Below are 19,752 nucleotides of genomic sequence, written 5' to 3' on the forward strand. Positions count from 1 at the left end.
GGAAAAGACTCAAATTGTAGAAGAGAACTACGGTCGTTAACAGCAGTAAAGGTTTTGTACCAAATTGTAACCAAATTGTATACAAATTCAAAAGATAATAATCATTTTTTATAGCTCTTGCTTAACAAAGCTGCTCACTGGTCAGATATTGGTTTTCCATGGCATATTTAAGAGCTGCCTGCATTTTTATTGGCCTTTCGGAAAGTGGTTGGATCGCATCGGCACGCGTGCTCCATCATGTTATAGTAAATTTATCCAGTGAAACTCATGACGCTTCAGTGAGGATCATCAATCAGCACTAAAAATTATGTAGAAAGATTCAACATTTCCAAAGAATACTTTAATTTCAATGACTCATTCAACTGCACGCACGCAAATAATGTTATACGACTGTAAATTACGGCTATAACAATTCTTAGAGATAATTTTCGCTGAAAGCATTTTACGCCTGTAAAACGTTTTATAATATCAACCCTAAAAGATCAACGATTGTTTTTAACAAATATGTCTCAGCTTCAACTACTATATGGCAACAAACGTGATGTATTAAGTATAGAAAATAGGCTGATTAAATAGATTTTTAAGTACATTTTTGTTATCAAAAACCGTTAAAAAAGAAATGTTTTTAAAGAATGCTTTAACTTTAATATTTTTGTTTTAGATTTTGAAACTTCTTGTTTTTGCTTGTTGTTGCTGTCATATTAAAGGAGGTAATGTATATTTTTCAATAATCTTGAATACTATTTGTACATTTGCACATGTTGAATAAATAGTTTACATATTAAATTAATACCGAGGTTTACCCACAGTTACTGCATTTTGCCAGAATAATGGATAAGTTGAAAAAAATACTTGCTCAGATGTGCAATAGTTTATTGTATTAGTAAAACTTTTAATATTTTCTGGTGGAATAGTTTTCCGTTCATCATTAAATAAGGTTTTGGTTTTTTCCTATAAATAGTGATAATCTTTTTGTCGCAAATAATATTGGGAAGTATATTTCAGAATTTAGGACCATAGTGGGATGATGCTCAATTACCAAAACGATTAGTGTATTTTGTTTCCTTTAAATATAATGTTCTTTTTGACATTGAGTAACTAATTAAATAAATGTATCAGATATACTGTATCAGAGACAAAAGTTTTATTTTTGAGTCCAACCATAGCTGTTTAACAACAGATCAATTGGTTAAGTTAGTAGAAAATTTATAACAAGTTTAGAAAAACTAATTTTAATAATAATTAAAAAAGCAGTAGCAAGAAAATTAAACTAACAAATGCTTTACAGAACGAAGCTGTAACAACCGTAGTGTTGTGATTAGAGTTTTAAAACTGGAGGTTCTTGGTTAAAGACTAGGTCTAACACTATTTGCATCATTGATAAGAAAGGAGGCGTGAATTTTTTTTTTTCTTGTGGTTAATAAGGTACTCTTAGAAGTCCTTACGTTCTTAATGAAGAACAGCTTAGAAGAGCATGGAAGTTCATGCCCCCTTTCTTACCATTGTAGCTTAATGGGCTAGAGCCAACGTTGAACCTCGGACCTCTAGGTTATGAGCCAAAACTCTAACCACTTAAACTTTGCAGTTTGGATTACCACGAAGGAAACTCTGTTAAGTATTTTAATAACACCTACTTTATTATAAATGAGTTTTCCTCTATTAAATACTTTTGTGGCGAGTTATTTTTTTTTTACCATTTAGTTGTTTAATGATTGTCCGTATTTTTTGAGTGTATTTATTATTTTTGTAGCAAGTTTGTACAATGGTTTCATTTTAATGCTTTTTATTTTTTTCAAATTTTTTTTTATAGTTTTTGTAAGTAAGCTTAGACAAACTTGATTTCGATTTGAAAAAATTTGACTAAAAATAGATTTCGATGTTAAACTTGAATTCAAATTTTTTTAAATTTTAGGTATAAGATTCGAATCATACAAATTTGAAAAAATTTGAAATTCAAGTTTGAGTTTCGAATTTAATAAAATTTGGGTACGGGCTGTTGCCCTTGCACAAACGGGTAAAGATTGGCAAAAAATGTATACATTTTTATGAAAATTTATACGTTTTTTTTAAAAAAAAAAAGTAAGGTTATTCTTCTGGGTTTAATAAAAATTCAAATAAAAAATCCTTCAGGAAGAAATAATTCCCAAAGGAATTGTAGATTTGCAATCGTAAGAACTTGTTGAAAGAATGTTACATAAAACGCTTATTTTGTCCAAAGAGAGTTATGCAAATCGTTTTTAATTTTCTGATATGAATTATTAGCGTAGCAATTGCTACATTATGCAAACCTTTAAAACCTATTAATAAAAAAAATCACTACGTCGGAAAATAAAATCACTTCGTATTGTTTAAAAAAGACGCATTTGATTTAAAAAAAAACTAAAAGCAAGTTAACATGATTAAAAATCTCCATATTTATGGACATAATTATTTTTCAAAAGTTCATATTTATTTTTCAAAAATTCAAGATTTCAGCATGGAGGACAAAGTCATCACAAAGCCGTTTATCAGATTATTTGAGGATCGAAGACTTGATAGTATCAAGAAGCTCAATAAACTTTACAACCAAGTCTATAAAAAGATCTCTGTTAAGATAATAGACCCACCTGAGCACTCAGATTTAACTCTCTCTAATTCTGAAGCTGATGTTGTTGGTTTATTGTAAACCAAAAGAGAATAAACGTCCAGCCTTACTATAAGATTACAGACCAAAAACATAACTAGCTAATTACGCATCTTAAACCTACATAAACCATGTCTTCCAGAAAACATATAACGGAAAGTTTAAGTCCATTACAGCAGTAGTTTTAACTTAAAACTTTTAACTTTTTTTCATATCTTTACTTGCAACACGGCTGCAAGCAACCACTAATAGAGTTGAAAGTTACTGAAAGAGAAAAGATGAAATTAATTGACAAAAATAACAATTAACTGTCAACTTATATGAGCCGCAAGTTATATGAATCAGAAAAACAAAAAGAAATAAAGTGAATTCCAAAGAACTGATGTTTGAGGAAAAAGACTAAACGAAAAAGAGAGTTAGTAGCACTTAGGGAAAGTCACAGTAAAAGAATAAGAACTAGATTTAAGCGGCGAGCGCAATAAACAGGTGCAACCTTAGCAGATGATAATTTTGCAATTGATTTGATATATGGTTTTTAAGAAACATTGGTAGTTAGAGTTATTCCTACAAGATGAAGGGTAGATGACTCATCAAGTACATTACCGATTATAAATATAGAAAGATCTAGATTATTGCAATAACTGTTACCTGAAAAAATTTGAGTTTTATTTGAGTTAAAGTTCACAAGCCACTGTGGGCCCAAAGTTTGAGTTTTGAGTTTTATTTGAGTTAAAGTTCACAAGCCACTGTGTAGCAAAAGTAAAATTGCGTTTGAAACAAAAATGCCCCCTCCAACAAATTAGAGAGTGTTGGCTTCTTATCAAGACAAGATTAAATAGTAGTATCATCAGCAAACAATGCCAACTTAGACATGAAAATTTCTGGGAGATCATTAATGTAAATTAAAAAGAGTAACGTATTTAGGATAAAACCAAGAATAACAAAAAGTTACATTAAAAGCACATGAATTAGCAGGATGACGAAAGATTTCTACCCAAGGGCCATCAAAAATAAACCATGGAAAAAGTTCCAGTCAGCGTTAAGGCAGTTGTAAGAGGTACAACGATCAGTATGGTTTTGATGAATAAGTGTGAGATAATAGTTTTAGAAAGATCAAACCGTGATCAAAAGCATCTAAGGGTGAATGTGGAGAAACTGAGCACCGACTAGAATCAGAAACAAGACATAAGTTAAATAGAGAAGGTAAATGACTGCGATTGTCTCAAAAACGAGTTAGAAAGTTGACTGTATGTGTTAGAGATTGAGAGAGGTAAAAGTAGTGCTAAACGGAAGCATATGAAACAATAGTCTAAAGTGCCAAACCTAGTTTCCCAACAAATGGTGAAAATTTTATGGATGTAAATGTAAAACCCATGTATTGAGCCAAGAGTATCTAGCATTCAATATTCTTCACTCGAAACGATGTATTATACATATATCTACACTAGTCTAATAGATGAATTAGGGGTGCAAGGCTGGTTAACAGATATAATCTGTTTACCTCTTAAGTCTTTGCCTAGCAAGCCTTCTACAAGACAGTAGCCGGATGCGTTTAACATCAACAAAAACTTCAGAAAATGCGGATCTAAATACATTTATTATTGTTCATAAAGCACAAGTTTTAAAAAACTCGCTGTGCTGTACAACTACTATCCAAAAAAAGTATATTTTGTTTTAAACCAGTATTTGTCAAAGTTAAATTTTATTAAAATGAATATTTCACAATAAATTTTTTATGTTATCCATGTTTTCTTTCAGAATTAATGAAGCAATCTATTACTATCATGTCTATAGCAGTATCTTCTTTTGTCTGTTATATAGTTAGAGGTGTCTTAGTTTCTGTGTTAGCTTACCCATAATTCATTATATATGTATGTTTGTGTTCTGTGCAAATCTTTGGTACGGTGTTCATTCCCTCGTAAATTATTATTTGTATGTTTGCGTTTTGTTTGAACCACTGGCACAGTTTTTGCTTACATGTAACTTATTATAAGTATGTTTGTGTGACAAATCTCTGATGTAGTGTTATCACAGTTACCAACTCTTGACTTTAATTATAAAACTTATATTCACCTTTATTTCCGTATTCCTTTAGATGTAATGTTTTTCCTAATTATTTTCCGAACCTTTTTGTCCAATGATTTAAAGTACTGTTTACTTTAAAGCTTCCTTTAGCAACTCAAGGTCAGGTCAAGTTCAAGATTATCATGATCATGTAGTCACTGGTAACATGTAACGCAGTACTACTGTCCTACGTCCTGTTGCCTTTTAGGATTTGCTTTTCTAGGCAAAGACAAGGAGAATTAAACTCTAAATTGAAGTTACTCTGCCCTTGAGCTCGTGATTGAGTAAAAGCAAGAGATGGTGTTTCAAAAAAAATCATTTTGGGAATATATTAACTGCATCTAACTATTGTCTTTTAGAAGGCTTCCCAGGAAAAAAATTTTAGGGTGAGCAGAATGGTTCTGTTTACCAGCTCATACCCGTCTTCATCTGTTTGCTGGAGTAAATGTAAATCTGTGTTACATCTCTCTATATCATGAGCAAAGCATCCAAAATTTTAAATATTAAAAACCATCACCACCACCAAGTTATTACATTATATCATTTACAAAAATTTGTGGCCTTAGAAGTAACTTTCATAAGTTAGTTCTTACCTCTAGTAACACTCACCATACTAACTCTCTCTTTGCAAGACTAATTTAAATTCAAATGTTTCTTCTTCGATATTTTAGTATTGATAGCTATTATCCATTGATTTGCAAAGACTTCAATAGCCACATGTTTGGATTGGATGTAAAACTAACGCATAGATTTGAATTCTCCGACCATTCTTTTATGTGTTTCTGCTTAGCAGCCCTTCACTCGATCACGTTTCATTTTCCTAAGACTGCACTACTTTTAATGTAACTTCTGATCAAATTAACCTAGCCCTTCTTTTTTTACTTTCTGTTAATATTGTTGTTATTGGTGACTTGCTCATCACTCTAAATGACTACTATTATTTTAATTTTCATTTCGATTAAAATGTTAGCAAATCTACAACTTAACTTTTACCAAATGTAAATAATTTTCACAGTATTTTAGGCAGCTTTTTAAATGAAAGAGATAGTTGCGCTAAACATTACAATTAAAAAAGATATTAAATTTTTTTTCTTATTAAGTATAGTTTAAAAAATCCCTGCCTTAAATAAATTACATTTACTACGGATTTTTTTAAATATTAAAAACATTTTAGTTTAAAAACAGCTAAATTATAATGAAACGTTTATTAAGTTAATGTAATCATTATTTTTATTATTATTAAAGTAGAAAAGAATATGATAAGAAACATAATTTTCAGTAAAAGTTTTCATTCGTTTTTTTGTTTTGCTGATGTAAAATAAAATAGGAGCTAAAGATTATTCATTCAAACTTTTGCGTGAATACTTTATTGTTATTAAAACGTAAATTTTTACCTTAGTTTATTATTAAAAACAGTTAACTTTTATTATTCATATTGTTTTCTTAATCACGTACGGTATAGAATTTTACGATATAAAAAGTACCAAAAAATATATTTACATTGGGTAAAACGGGGCAAGATGACCATTGGGGCAAGATGAGTTTTCATATAGAAACTCGACAAAAAATTAAATATAGATAAAAACGAAACTATAGTTACATCATGTATTTTAAAACGCTAATTGGTTTTTTAAAAATTATGAATGCAATTTTATATGCATAAGTATACCTTTGGCGCTTAAAAAAAAAACCTCGGCTTTGGTTATTCAAATTTGATGATGTCCTTTAGGTAAAACCTATTTAGGATCATTTTTTTTTGCAATGCATGTTTATTTTGTGTTACTTTAGTTAGAGTAGTTGGTGGCTTTTAAAGTTTTATAAAGTTTGAGGTATAAATTGCATAATAAGTCATTTTACCCCGCGAGACCAAATGACGACTTTATGAACTTTTCATTTTTAATTCAAATTTTTTTAAGGGCAAACTAAAAATTCATGCAGGGAATGAATAATTAAGATAGCATAAACATACTGACAAAGTATTATTGCTTCATGACTGATATTTTTTTACGATAAACCAGGCTTTTCAAAACGTTGGCCATCTTACCCCGTCTCCCCTATATCATAAAAATATTGTAAAAACTTGTAAAGAAGTAGAAGAGGTCATTTCGGAACGGTAATTTCATAAGTTTGGTAAAAAAAGTTTTGTGTTCTTTTATATTCTACCATTCTATTGAAGATTTCTCTCAATAGTTCTCTCAATAACTTTTTGGATTTTATCACTGAAAACCTTAAAACGGATTCTCTTTATTTAAGATTTTTATTTAAGATCGTTATTTAAGATTTCAAAACTTTTTTCATTACAAAGACACAGTGGCCAACTGGCTAAATAAATTTTCTTTGCCAGACAAATAATAAAGTGGCCCTTGCTACGTATATTTATCTACGACTTTTAGTTTTTAATTTCTGTAAAACAAAAATAACTGCAACAATCTAGCTTTTGACACTCTCTCTATATTCCAAATTCTTAATAAAATAATACAGTTACATGTAATGAAAATAACTGCTTGTTATTAATTGATACTATATATGGTACTCAAATATAAACTAAAATGTAATAAAAACAACTTATAAAAAGATAAAATGTAAAATGAAATGTAAAACAAACATGTATAACATGTAAACAAAAAAATTAGAAGTAAAAAATACCATAAAACTGACCAAAGCAGAGTATCTAATTTTATCTAAATATACTTTTTACAAAAATATATACATATTTCACTTAAAAAAGTACAAAAGCATTATGAATTGAGCAGATGATCATTTAATCGTATATATTCTAAAAATAATTTTTTTCGGATATTTACAAATAGTAATGAAGTACCAATTTTAAATAAACACGTTATACAAAAACATATATATATATATATATATATATATATATATATATATATATATATATATATATATATATATATATATATATATATATTTATATATATATATATATATATATTAATGAAATCCATTTTTAGAGCAAAAGTTAAAATCTTTTACATTATAAAATGTTATCATTCTATAAATGTAACAACATAATTTAGACAAAATCATGTTTAATATAGAGGTAATCAGAACAAAAAAAAAGAAAAAAAAAAGTAAGTTAATGTTACATTTAACATTTCAACTTAAAAAAAAATAAAATGATTTTGTCAATTTTGTGCCCAAATATAACAAAAAGTGAAGGACTTAACAATTTTAACTTGAAAAATTAGTAATTTACTTGAAAAGTGTTTTATCTCTTATACTTAACACACTCATATAGTACTTAATACTACACTACAGTTTCACAAATTTATTGTCTTTTTATCAAAACTGGAATATAAATTTTTTCTGCTGCTCGACTCCTTGCAACAACCATGCCCTTTGCTCAATATCAGTTGTAATGATTGTAGCAAAATCCAAGATTAACTTGACACCACGCTCCGCTGTATCTTTGACAACTTTAGCTGTACAAACAAGTTGTTCTGCAACTCTAAAAGCCTGGTCTGAACTCCACTGTTCCACTGGTTTGGAAAGCCAACCAGTGCTCACTTTTAAAATGTGGAACAACAAATGGGATTTAGGTCCAATCAGTTTCAAAAAAGTTTGTTAATCACAACGTCAGCAATATCTTTGTCAACACTTCTAAAATCAATCATGTTATGAATAAACTGGAGGTCGTTCATTGGTGCATCCGCTTCCCACGATGTTTACATCCGTACAGAAGAGTAGAAATAAGCCAAAAATTTATTCATCGCATAAGTTAAGCAACCATGCTATCATCATACCACATCTTTTTGGAAAACATATGCATCTTTCCAGCATATACGTTGTTGGCCATCCAACGTGCTCGATGCATCCCCTTTGGTTTGAGAAGTGGGGACAACATGGGGGAGTTTCACCAAAGATTTCTAAAGTGTTTTCAGCAGATTCATGATAAACATCTCTTGGAAAAGTTGTTGAATCTTTGCAAGATAGCATTTCTGTAAGTTTTTTGACAACTTTAATTTTTATGTTTAACAATCGTTCGTTTTCAGTTTCCAGTTCTTGTATTGCTTGAACTCTATCCAAGTTTGACCATGCATCTTCAAATTGTGCAAACAGTTTGTTTTCCGGGCCTAAAATGTCATTAAATAATAATATCCATACAGCACCAACAATAAGTTCTAAATTTGATGACGACAAGCTAGATAGAGTAACTTTTTATCTAGACTTGCTTCCATTAACTTAGCAGCTCTTTTGTGTATACCTTTATTGATAGCTGTTGTATCAAACACTTGAGTTTCAACTCTGTCTGACAGATCACAAACATGCATCAGATCAAGCGTTGTTTCAGCTTGAGTTTCTCCTTAGAAGATAGCTAGAAAAGGCACACCTAATAATTTTCCTTCCTTGTAATTGGAAGCTCCAGAATCAAGAATTGCAAGTTGTTCATATGTGTCTCCCAGCATATTGTTTAAAAGCTTACCATCCCAATGCAAAGCACCATATTGGGGAGAATTTTGTTTCACTGTCTCCATGACACTTTCTGCAATCTTTTGACGATTGAACATCCTCCAAGTTTTGGATCTTTTTATCTCAAAATCTTTAAGATTATCTCCAGCGGTTGTTATTAATGCTGATACAATCATTGTTGTTTGATTGTCCAACAATTTAAGACTATCAGCAGCACTGGTTATCTGTTCACATTGCATTATTTTCCTAGGTAGCTTAAGAGTTACATATTTGTCTTGATCTAGTTTTGTTGCTTCTTGTTGTAGATTTGTTTCAAAAATAGGATCAATTTCAGTTTAAATATCTTCTTCATTTAATTGTGTCTTAGAATCATATTCTAGCAAAGCAGCATCTCCTTTGACCCGTTCTTTTCTTAAAATATCCAAAACTCTGGATATTTTAAGAGAATCGCATGTTTGGTGTTATGAAACTCTGCCATTTATTCCAGAGTTTCATAACATCAAACATGCAATTCTGTTTGTATTTAGCTTTTATGCGTACCATATTCTAGATAACAAGGACTGCATTAACCACAACATAAGAAATGTTGTCATTTTTTACTTTATTTTTAATATTATTTGGATTGCTCCTTAGAAATAAGACACACATCATAATTTGCCTACAATTAGGCAGTTTAGTCCCAATAGTTGATGTTGAAGGATGACCAATTACCCAGAAATCAGTTAAATTTCTTGTCACAGGTCTGCGTGAAGTTTCTTATGTGAGTTGGAAGTACCTTGACGAAGTAGATTCTCTTTTTATTCTTCAGACTTATTGTCTTCAGTACTTCGCCGTGGTGATGGATTGCACTTTTACTACTTGGAGTCAACATTTTTCCAATATATTCATTAATAAAATTAAATTTATTCTTTTACTAAACAGTATCAAAACTCGAATAATACAACTGAAAGCCACTGAAAATCAATCAAAATATTTTAGAAATAACTCTTTGATAATTGCGATTCTAAACAAAACAACCAAAAAAATGCAATTTATGTAAAAAATTAGGAACATGTCTAGAGGCCTTGAGGGACCTCAGAACCACTTATCAAAAACCTGTAAAAAATTTTTTTAGACCTAGTATTGATAGAATAATTGGGAAAACTTCACTTCACGACGTTTTGACACTTCATACTATATCCTGGACAACCCTACTTATACACTTATAAATTTAATTAAAAAATTAAAAAAAAGAAAAAATATTGAGTAAACTTCCGTATTCGTTATTGCGTGTTTAAGGTGAACGTTCAAGAGCTATCAAAATAGCGTTTGCAGTAAAGGTTCGTTGTTTGTTACTTAAACGTTCACGTAAAGTTTGCAGCCAATGTAACCCGAATCTAAATGAACGTTATGGCAACATTTCTTTAACGTAAATAATTAGTTTGGATTGCTTAGCAATTAACATTATTAATTTGAAAACATTTGGTATTCCAACAGTTAAGCGGCCTAAAATAATTTTAATATTTGTCTTTGAAAAAACAGAGAAAGATGTAAAAATGCATACCAAAAAAAAAAATAGTAATAAATAATAATAACTAGTATTTATAATGATTATTGGTATATTTATAATAATAATAGTTATTATTCACACAAAAACAATAAAAAAACAAACAAAACAATAATAATATTTATGATATTAATTATAATATAATTTTTTTTAAATGTCTCTACAAACTAGAATGCAAAAATGCAATTATTTTAGGTTGCTTAACTTTAGAATATCTATCTATCTATTTATCTATCTATCTATCTATCTATACATATATATATATATATATATATTATATATATATATATATATATATATATATATTACTAGTTTTTGTGTAATGTTATACTTTTCTGAACTTACATAGCCTTTACTTATGTCACAATGTAGTTAAGCATGTACTTGAGTAAAAATTTATTTTTACGTAAAAGCAAATTCACCATGAATTACACCATGGTAAGCTTTTTTGAGAACTCACGATTTAATTATTAAATCTCAACTATAAGGTACAAAATTGGGTGAGCTGATTACAATTAACAAAAGTTCATATTATAAAATAATACTTCTTGCCAAAATTCATTCATTGTTATTAGTTAGTGCTTTGATTTACATCAATTTAAGTTATATAAATATTTTTATTATAAAAACAAAAGCTATTTGTGATTTTGATAAATAAGGTAGTTTTATTTATAAATGACTTAGGGTCATGGCACCCCCTACCGTGAAGAAGCACCTAACGTGGTTTTTGAAAAAATCTGTAAATTTTTTATTTTTTTTAGTATTGTTTTATACAAAACTAACTCATTTCAGTAATAATATATTTTTAAAAAGACATAGTTTTAAAGATTTGAGATGTTTTTTTACCTGCAAATGATTTTTTATTGCTTTCTTAAGAAAATATTTAACAGTAAAAAAAATTTGTCAAGCTTTTTTTATGGCTTAAAATTTATATAATTTTTTTGATGAAAGTTTAAAATAGTTGTATAAAACATTGATTATTTTAAATTTTATCAAAAAAATAGGCATTTTTTGCATAACATTGTTTAATCCTTTACACGGTAGGTAATTACGAAAAATATAATAGTTAGCACTTACCGTTTATAAAAACATTTTATCGGATGTGTTTCATTTTGTGAAGTTATCTCTCTAAACCATTTAAGTTTAACTAAACTACCAATTAAAAGTAATTTAACCCAAGGAAGATATTAATTAAGGCCGTACAAAAAATAGGTAAAGGTGAGGTATAAAAACACCATTTAAAGATGATATTCCAAGTAAAAACTGGTTTTATAAATTTATGCCCCGTCATAAGGAATTATCGCAAAAACGAGCAGAGCATATTAATAGAGCTAGAGGTCCTATAACTGAAGCATCGATAAGAAAATGGTTTAATGAGGTGTATGAATTATTAGGCGATGATACGCAATACCTTAATGATCCATCTCGTGTTTTTAATTTTGACGTAACTGGTTTTGAGTTAGGACCAAAAATTGGAAGAGTAATTGGCATTATAGGAAGGAATGTTTATGAAGAATGCAAAAACAGCGATAAGGAAAACCTTACAACTCTATTTTGCGTAAATGCAAATGGTGAATTTGGACCATCATTAAGATTGTACAAGTATGCACAAATGCTAAAAACTGTTGCTGCTGCTGCACCACCAGGTTTGGGTCTCGGTAAAAGTGACAGCGGCTGGATGACCGCCGAATGCTTTTATGAGTACTTTGCAAATGTGTTAGTACCATATTTGAAATCTATTATTACACAATTACCAATATTTATGTTCATGGATGGATATTGCTCGCATCTGTTTAAAGAGCTCAGCATGTATTGCTTCTCGGAAAGAATTCATTTGATTTCGTTGTTTCCTAATGCTACACATATTTTACAACCATTAAAAGTGTCAGTTTTTGGACCAATGAAAAAACAATAGCAGAACATTTGTCGGCAATTTAAATCGAATAACGATTTTATTGAAATTTGCTAAGAAAATGCACCAATGTTGTTGAATAATTTTGTTATGGATCCAAATATGAAAAAAAAAATTATTAACGGATTTAGGTCGACACAATAATCCCATTAATGCAAACAATGTTGATTATAAAAAAGTTATTTAATATGTAAAATTATTTTCTACAATTTATAATAATGAAACGAATCTTTCAAGTCATAATAATGTGGGAAACATATTTGAAGACAACGTTGCACCCGAAGTACTGTTCCAGTTTGAAAAAACTGGAAATAAAGAATGGGGAGGAAAAACTGACTTCAGAGAATTATTTAATTTTCGGAAAAAATTTAAATTTAACGATAGCTCCAAACAAACCATAAATTTAATAGAAGCCAACATTGATGTATCGATTAATGAAATCGATAAAAAATCGTATATAGATATTAGCAGTACGCAAATTGAAAACGTATCTAGTAATGCTAGCGAATTCAGAAAAAGCGTAATAATGGATGAATACGGTGAAAGTTAATCAGCAAGAGATCCACCAGATCCAAATAAACAAGTAATAAAAGATTTATATCCATTACACAACTTTCTTTTATGACCAAAACAACCAATCACGAAAAAAAAAAGGCTGAAACAAGTTGAACGATTACCGAGCGTTGTAACCTTATCCAAATGGTTAGAGATTTAAATAACTAAATTAAACGCAAAGAAAGAAGGAGATATCAAAAAAAAATTGAACGTAAAAATAAAGCTGCTAAAAAAAAAGAATTGAAAGAAAAAGAAAAACAAGAAAAATCTTAAAGAAAACAAAACTGTAACAAAAAAAAACAAGAAAAATCTTAAAGAAAACAAACTGTTTCAAAAGAAAATTGAAATAAAAGACAAAAAAAAAAAAAAAAATATTTAAAAAAAGAATTAAAAAAGAAAAAATGTTTAAATTCAAAAAAAAGCTTTGGTGAGTAATTTTATAACCAATGCCTTCTTTGTTTTGTAATCAAATTATGTATTTGTTTCTCGATTTAAATATCAAAAACTAAAATTAAAGTATACGATTTTTTTCATAAATGGTAGGTGGAGAATCGATTACGGTAGGTGGTGCTTCGTCACGGTAGGTGAAAAAACGTATTAGATCTTACAAAAAATTAAAAATTACATTAAAAAATAACTTCACTGAAATTCGAATTATATAATTTAGTTAATAATTGAGTATAAAATATTAATTCGAAAACCCTATATAAAAATCTGTTATGGTTTTGGAGTTAAGAAGTTTTGAAGTTAAAAGTTTTCTTAAAGTCGCGGTAGAGGGTGCCATGACCCTAAATGTGCCATTTATAAAAAATCTAAACTGTTATGAACTGTCAATTCTATATAAAAACAGTTTTATAAAAAAACCACTGGAATAGACACCACAAGAGCTTATACAAACTACAGCAAATAAACATATTAATAATTATTACTTTGATATGGTTCGCCGCTATACATAATTAAAACAGGAAACTGTTTCCACTAAATAAATATGTAGAGCAATTCCAAATCAAATAAATTGTCTAAGTTTTTCTCTTATTGACCACCGAGTATTTTTTAAAAATTTTTATTTATTCCAGAAAAACATATTGATGCCATATTTGTATTAAATCTCTAAATGACAATTTGTTTTTATCAGAAGCATAAGAAGTTGTAAAAGATTTTTTTTTAAAGATATTTCTTTTCCTCAAGGCTGAGAAAGCCACTACAGATGAGGAGGCTACTTAACTGTGGTTATGATATTCTCTCAACTCTTTAACTTTGAAAAACGAACCTTGACTAACAAGGCCACAGCGAGGAGAAACATAAAGAATGCAATAATAATGGCGACTAACTCGGACAAGACAACTGCCAAGGAAAAGATTCCTTGGCAGTTGTCTTGTCCAAGTTAGTCGCCATTGATGGACTACCAATTCGAGTACTGGCAAAAAGCCATCGTTTAAGAGTGGGACTGGGAGCTCAAGAATACCACTTGCCAAAAGATGCAAAATCGATCAAAGCAATTATTATGAAGCACTGTCTTGAGCTTAAAGACATTTATAAAAAGCAGTTTGAAGAAATGAAGAAAGACAAAATTTATTTTTGCATTACTCTTGATGAATACACATCATCTCGTAACAGAAAGTTTATTAATATCAATGTTCATGTCAAGAATCGGCATTGGAATTTGGGAATGGTAAGAATTTTTGGCTCAATGCCAGCGGATAAAGCTGTGACCACTGTTAGAGAAAAGCTAAAAGAATTTGGAATTTGTCTAGACTCTGATATTGTGGCAGCTACAACTGATGGAGCTGCTGTAATGAAAAAATTCGGAAAAGCTATTTCACCAACCCATCAATTGTGCTTGACACATGGCATCCACTTAACAGTCTGTGATGTTTTATACAAAACAACTCCGGTCCAAGAAGTCATTCCTGATCTCGATGAAGAAGAAGATTTTGCACTTGATGATATTTCTATCTCTGATGACAGCGATTACGAAGATGAAAAAAGTGTTGAATTACAGATAAGTATTATATATAATTATTCAAAAGTATCAGGCATCTAAATAAGATTATTTTTATTAAAAAAATCATCTTAATTACTGACGCTTTCAGGTAGTAATTGAAGATGATCAACTTTCTGAAGTCCGTAAAGATCTGAGACACATTATTTCAAAAGTAAGATGTTGTGCACGCCTGATTCGCAATTCCCCTGTCAAAAACGATGATATTCTTCAAAAGCACGTTATAGCTGAGTTTAAAAAAGAGTTATCACTTATACTTGACTCAAAAACTAGGTTGAACAGTTTGGTGGACAGGATGTCTCAACTTGTTAAGCTAAAGAAGCCTATCAAGATGTCCTTGATTGAAATTTCTAGTGAAATAAGCTTCTCCGATGAAGAATTTAACACACTTGAAGAATTGATTGCAGCCCTAGAACCAGTAAAAGTGGGAACAGAAGCTTTATGTAGACGAGATGCAGCATTGATTTCAAGTGATCAGATTCTGAAGTTTAATTGCCTTAAATTGAGCATGCAGAATTCAACTTTCAGCAAAGAGTTATTAGAAATGTTAGTCAAAAGAATAAAGGAAAGAAGAAATCCTGATATAATAAATCTATTGATTTATTTAAACAATTCAGAGGCCTTGGACAAGCAAGGGCAAAGTACGGATGTCTTTGACACTCCGCAAATGAAGCGAAATGCCCTTGCAAATACTGCTGCCAAATTATTCTGTCGTCTGTTTTAGGAGAGCTACGAAGATGAAGATAAATCGGAAGAAGAATGTCAAGAAATACCCAATTATGATGAAGGACAATCTTCCTTGGCAAAATAATTGGAACAGTCTATCAAGGATGCTCTGAAGTGTCCCTTCAGTTCAAAGAGGATGAGAGTGGGCACCAGTTCTAAATCACTGTTGAAGGAAATGGCTGTTTTTAAGCTGAAAAAAACTCACACAAACAACTTAGAAATGCTGTATAATGCATTGATGGGTATACCAGTAACTAGTGTTGAAGCTGAACGTTCTTTCTCAGCCAGTGGTCTTTTTGTTGCAAAACTCAGGTCAAGCTTGAATGATAATACTCTTGATGCCTTATGCATTTTACGAGCTTATTTTCTGTTGAAAAAATGCTCAGCAATCAGCAGTAATTTCTGTATTGAATGCCTAACAACTGTGTTAAATTTTATATCAGTCAATCTATAGAATTTGAGTTTATTTAAATTGTTTAAGCTCTTTTTTTGTGATATTTAACTGTAATATCTGAAAGTGGATGTATCGTTTTGAGCTTAATATGAGATTAACTTTATGTGATATAAATCTGTGTTAATTATAAGTCGGTTTGCTGCATTTCAAGCCTTTTTTTATTCCTTTGAAAAAACTTTAAATTACAGGTTTTACCGGTAATAAAAATGGCAAAAACCGGGGTTTTACCGTTACCGGTAAATATAAAAAACATGCCCTAATAAAGATTGTGAAGAATAATATTTTAAATATTTAGCATAATATATTTATATAAAAACAAAAATATATTTACTTGCTGTTTACTTTAAGATTTAATAAGTAATGAAATGTGACTTTGAGCTTAAAGAAGACTTTTCGTTAGTGATTACAACCCTCTTTTAACTTCAAAACACGAACACTGACAAAAAGGCCGCAGCACGGATAAGCAGGTTGATATACATAAAACATGTAATATATTTTGTAATTATTTTTCTTTTTCAATTGAAAAAAATTATTAACTTTTCGAATTTAATTGAAATTTAAATGAAACTTTGCAATTGTTAATAAAAGCCGAATTTCAATTTCAACTTCGTAACGGATGTCGCAGCCGAAGTCAACTTAGCTTTTCAGTAAACTTCATAATCCGGATTTTAGCAATTATACGCCGGTCCTTATTATCAGATATACATATTTTCATGCTTTTTTATAGAACTTTGTATGAAAATGCAAATGAAGTTATCTTTAAGTGAATTTACTGTTACTTTGAATTTCTGCAAAAAAGCTTCTTTACCGATAAGTCAAGTCTACCAAGGAAACTTCTCTAACTTTTTTTCTTTTAAAAATATTTAATGTTCCTTTTTTTGTTTTGATTGAAATAAAAAAAACTATCAGTTTGTAAATTGATACTTTGTTTTGTTTCAATCTTAAAATTTAGTTTTTTGGAAGCTGCCTAGGACCTTCTTGTATCTAGGGCCACCCCACTTCACTTGAAAACTATAAAGTTCTAAGTACTGCTTCTCAGTCAGGCGATAGTTATAAAAATATTTATTTTTTAATCCTTTATTGACTTTGCTACGACAAGTTATAATCGCAAAACGGTTTTTGATGGTCTAGAGTAAATTTTTGCGGCTGGTATCTTAGATTATTTTATAATCATAGAGAAAATGCTTTTCTATAATTTCTTGTATAAGATATTGTTTGTTACTTATGTACTTAATGTGTAGTCCCGTGGATGTATTAAGAGTCTATTTTTGAGGCGCGGCTAACCGGGTAGCGGGTGCAATTCCTTCCCAGGGGTGTGCTGATGTTTTTTTTTAATTCCAAAGTTTTTTGATTGGTTATGTTATAAAAATATGTTGCCAGTTATATGTAGCCAATATTGTAAATTAATATTTGTATCAATATTAAAATTAAGTATATCAAAATGTGTACATTTTATAACGGTGCAATATTGTTTAGAACAATTAGCTAACATTGAAATAAATATTGCATTAATGTTGCTTACTCCTATGGAGCTTAATCACAGTTCTTCTTATTTTTTGCAGTTAGAATACTATCTAGTAATAATATTGCGAAATAAAAATGATAATGCTATATAACAACAAATTGCATTGTTAAGTTCCTTTACTCATTGTAAAGACTAAGTTGAAAATTAAATATAACAAAAACGTTTTCTAAATATAAAATCTCTTTTGTGCTAAAATCAGAAAATGAACTATTTATTTTAAATTTAACAGTTCAGTAAACTAAAGATTAAAATGTCTGTTTCAGAATGAATATTTTGCAGACCTGTCAATCTTTAGTTTACTTAGCCGTTTAATTTAAATTAAAAAGTCTATTTTCCGTTTTTTAATACAAAAAAGAATATCTTTTTTAGCAAATGTTTTTGCAATATTTAATCTAAACACGCAGTCTTGTTTTTTAAAGCATAACAGAAGAAAATTATTTTATTACTAATTTAAATTACATTTTTTCTTAACAATCTAAATTATTAATTTACTATAATTTTTAATCTGCCCAAAACCGAAACCCACATCTACTCAGAGCTGGGAATTTAATTAATTTAGGCAGCTTAGCTCTTACTTATTACGATAGGTTCTATCACAATTTACGATACATGAGGACTTTTAACTGAAGATACTTTACAAATATTTCAAATTGAAAATAATTTTAAAATATTTATGGAACCTTTATATTTTAAACTAGTTATTTTTTTACAATATTTTGATTTAAAGTATGCAAGACAATTTTACTTGGCTATAATTAAAATAAGTTGTGTACTTTTTTTTTGATTTTTATTAGAAGCATTGTTTTTTATCATTTCTTATACCCATTTATGGTAAATCTTAGAAAAGAGATCTTTTTATCTGAATACTTGTTTGCATTAAAGTAAATAGGAGTAAAAGGGGCACATTTAAACACTTTTTGAAAAAGTTACCACATTTTTTGTACAATTTGATAAAAGTTGACTTTTTTGCTGAAAAAGATAATATAATTATTAGTTCATTAAAAAAAAGCAAAGCCAAGCCAGTTCAAATAAATTACAGTTGCTTTTTCTTTTTATAAACATTTTTATAAATAGCAGCTCATTCCAAAACTACCCTCTCATATGGGGTAGTTTTGAAAGACATTGGGGCAGTTTAGGAAGTATAATAAAAAGACAAAAAGTGTTTTTTATAATTTCATTTTTTATTGAGCAGTAATTATAAACAATAAGTTATTACAGTAGTTTTAAACAACAACAGAATTAGGAGAACTATTATCAATAGCATATTTATTTTTATAAAGATCTCAAACAATTAAATAATTCTCTTTTATATTATATTCAAACACACTAAAATAAAAATACTATTCAATCATCTGTCAATGCCATAAACACAAAAACGCTAACTTAAAAAAAAATAAAAATATAAAGAGTGTGAATGTAAAACGGATTGAGATAAACATGAATAAAAGTTTTTTTGTGACCCAATTGAAAATATAAAGTTTATTGCATTCAACCAAATTTATATGCGGAAATAAAATACTAGGTGGGAAAGTTATCATTTTTTTAACTTTCTTATTATTTTTAAGCATTTTATTCTCTAAGCCAATATATCTCTTCTAGAGAGCTCAAATACACCTACAGTCCTTTTTAGTTTCATTGTTTTATTAATAACTTAATTTACTGCAGTTTTTAAATTTTCTTTGATGATATATTTTTGACAATACATTTTATAATTGTGCACTATTTTTAAACTTTGTTTAGTTTGTTGTTTTATAATAGTTTAGTTTGTCGATTATATTGTCAAGAGACGCGCAATACATTCAAATGGATCCCATAAAAGTTGTTCAACACTGCTTTAACCCTGATTTCAGAATTTTCTCTACTCAATTTTTGTTAAAATTTTATGTCTTGTAATTGAACTTTTTATTAATATTG

The 19,752-nt window shown here is 29.1% G+C and overlaps 1 protein-coding gene across 2 annotated transcripts in view; it reads left to right on the forward strand.

The window, feature by feature from the left end:
- The window catches only part of LOC136087256 (uncharacterized), an 89,888-nt gene that overhangs the window by 12,693 nt on the left and 57,443 nt on the right, over window positions 1-19,752 (forward strand). For both annotated transcript variants that reach the window (XM_065809718.1, XM_065809719.1), the window contains exon 2: window positions 662-710. In XM_065809718.1, the coding sequence (XP_065665790.1) occupies window positions 662-710 (49 nt within the window). The remainder of the gene's footprint in view (window positions 1-661; window positions 711-19,752) is intronic.

This window comes from Hydra vulgaris, chromosome 11 (assembly GCF_038396675.1).
Source record: "Hydra vulgaris chromosome 11, alternate assembly HydraT2T_AEP".
Classification (NCBI taxonomy): domain Eukaryota; kingdom Metazoa; phylum Cnidaria; class Hydrozoa; order Anthoathecata; family Hydridae; genus Hydra; species Hydra vulgaris.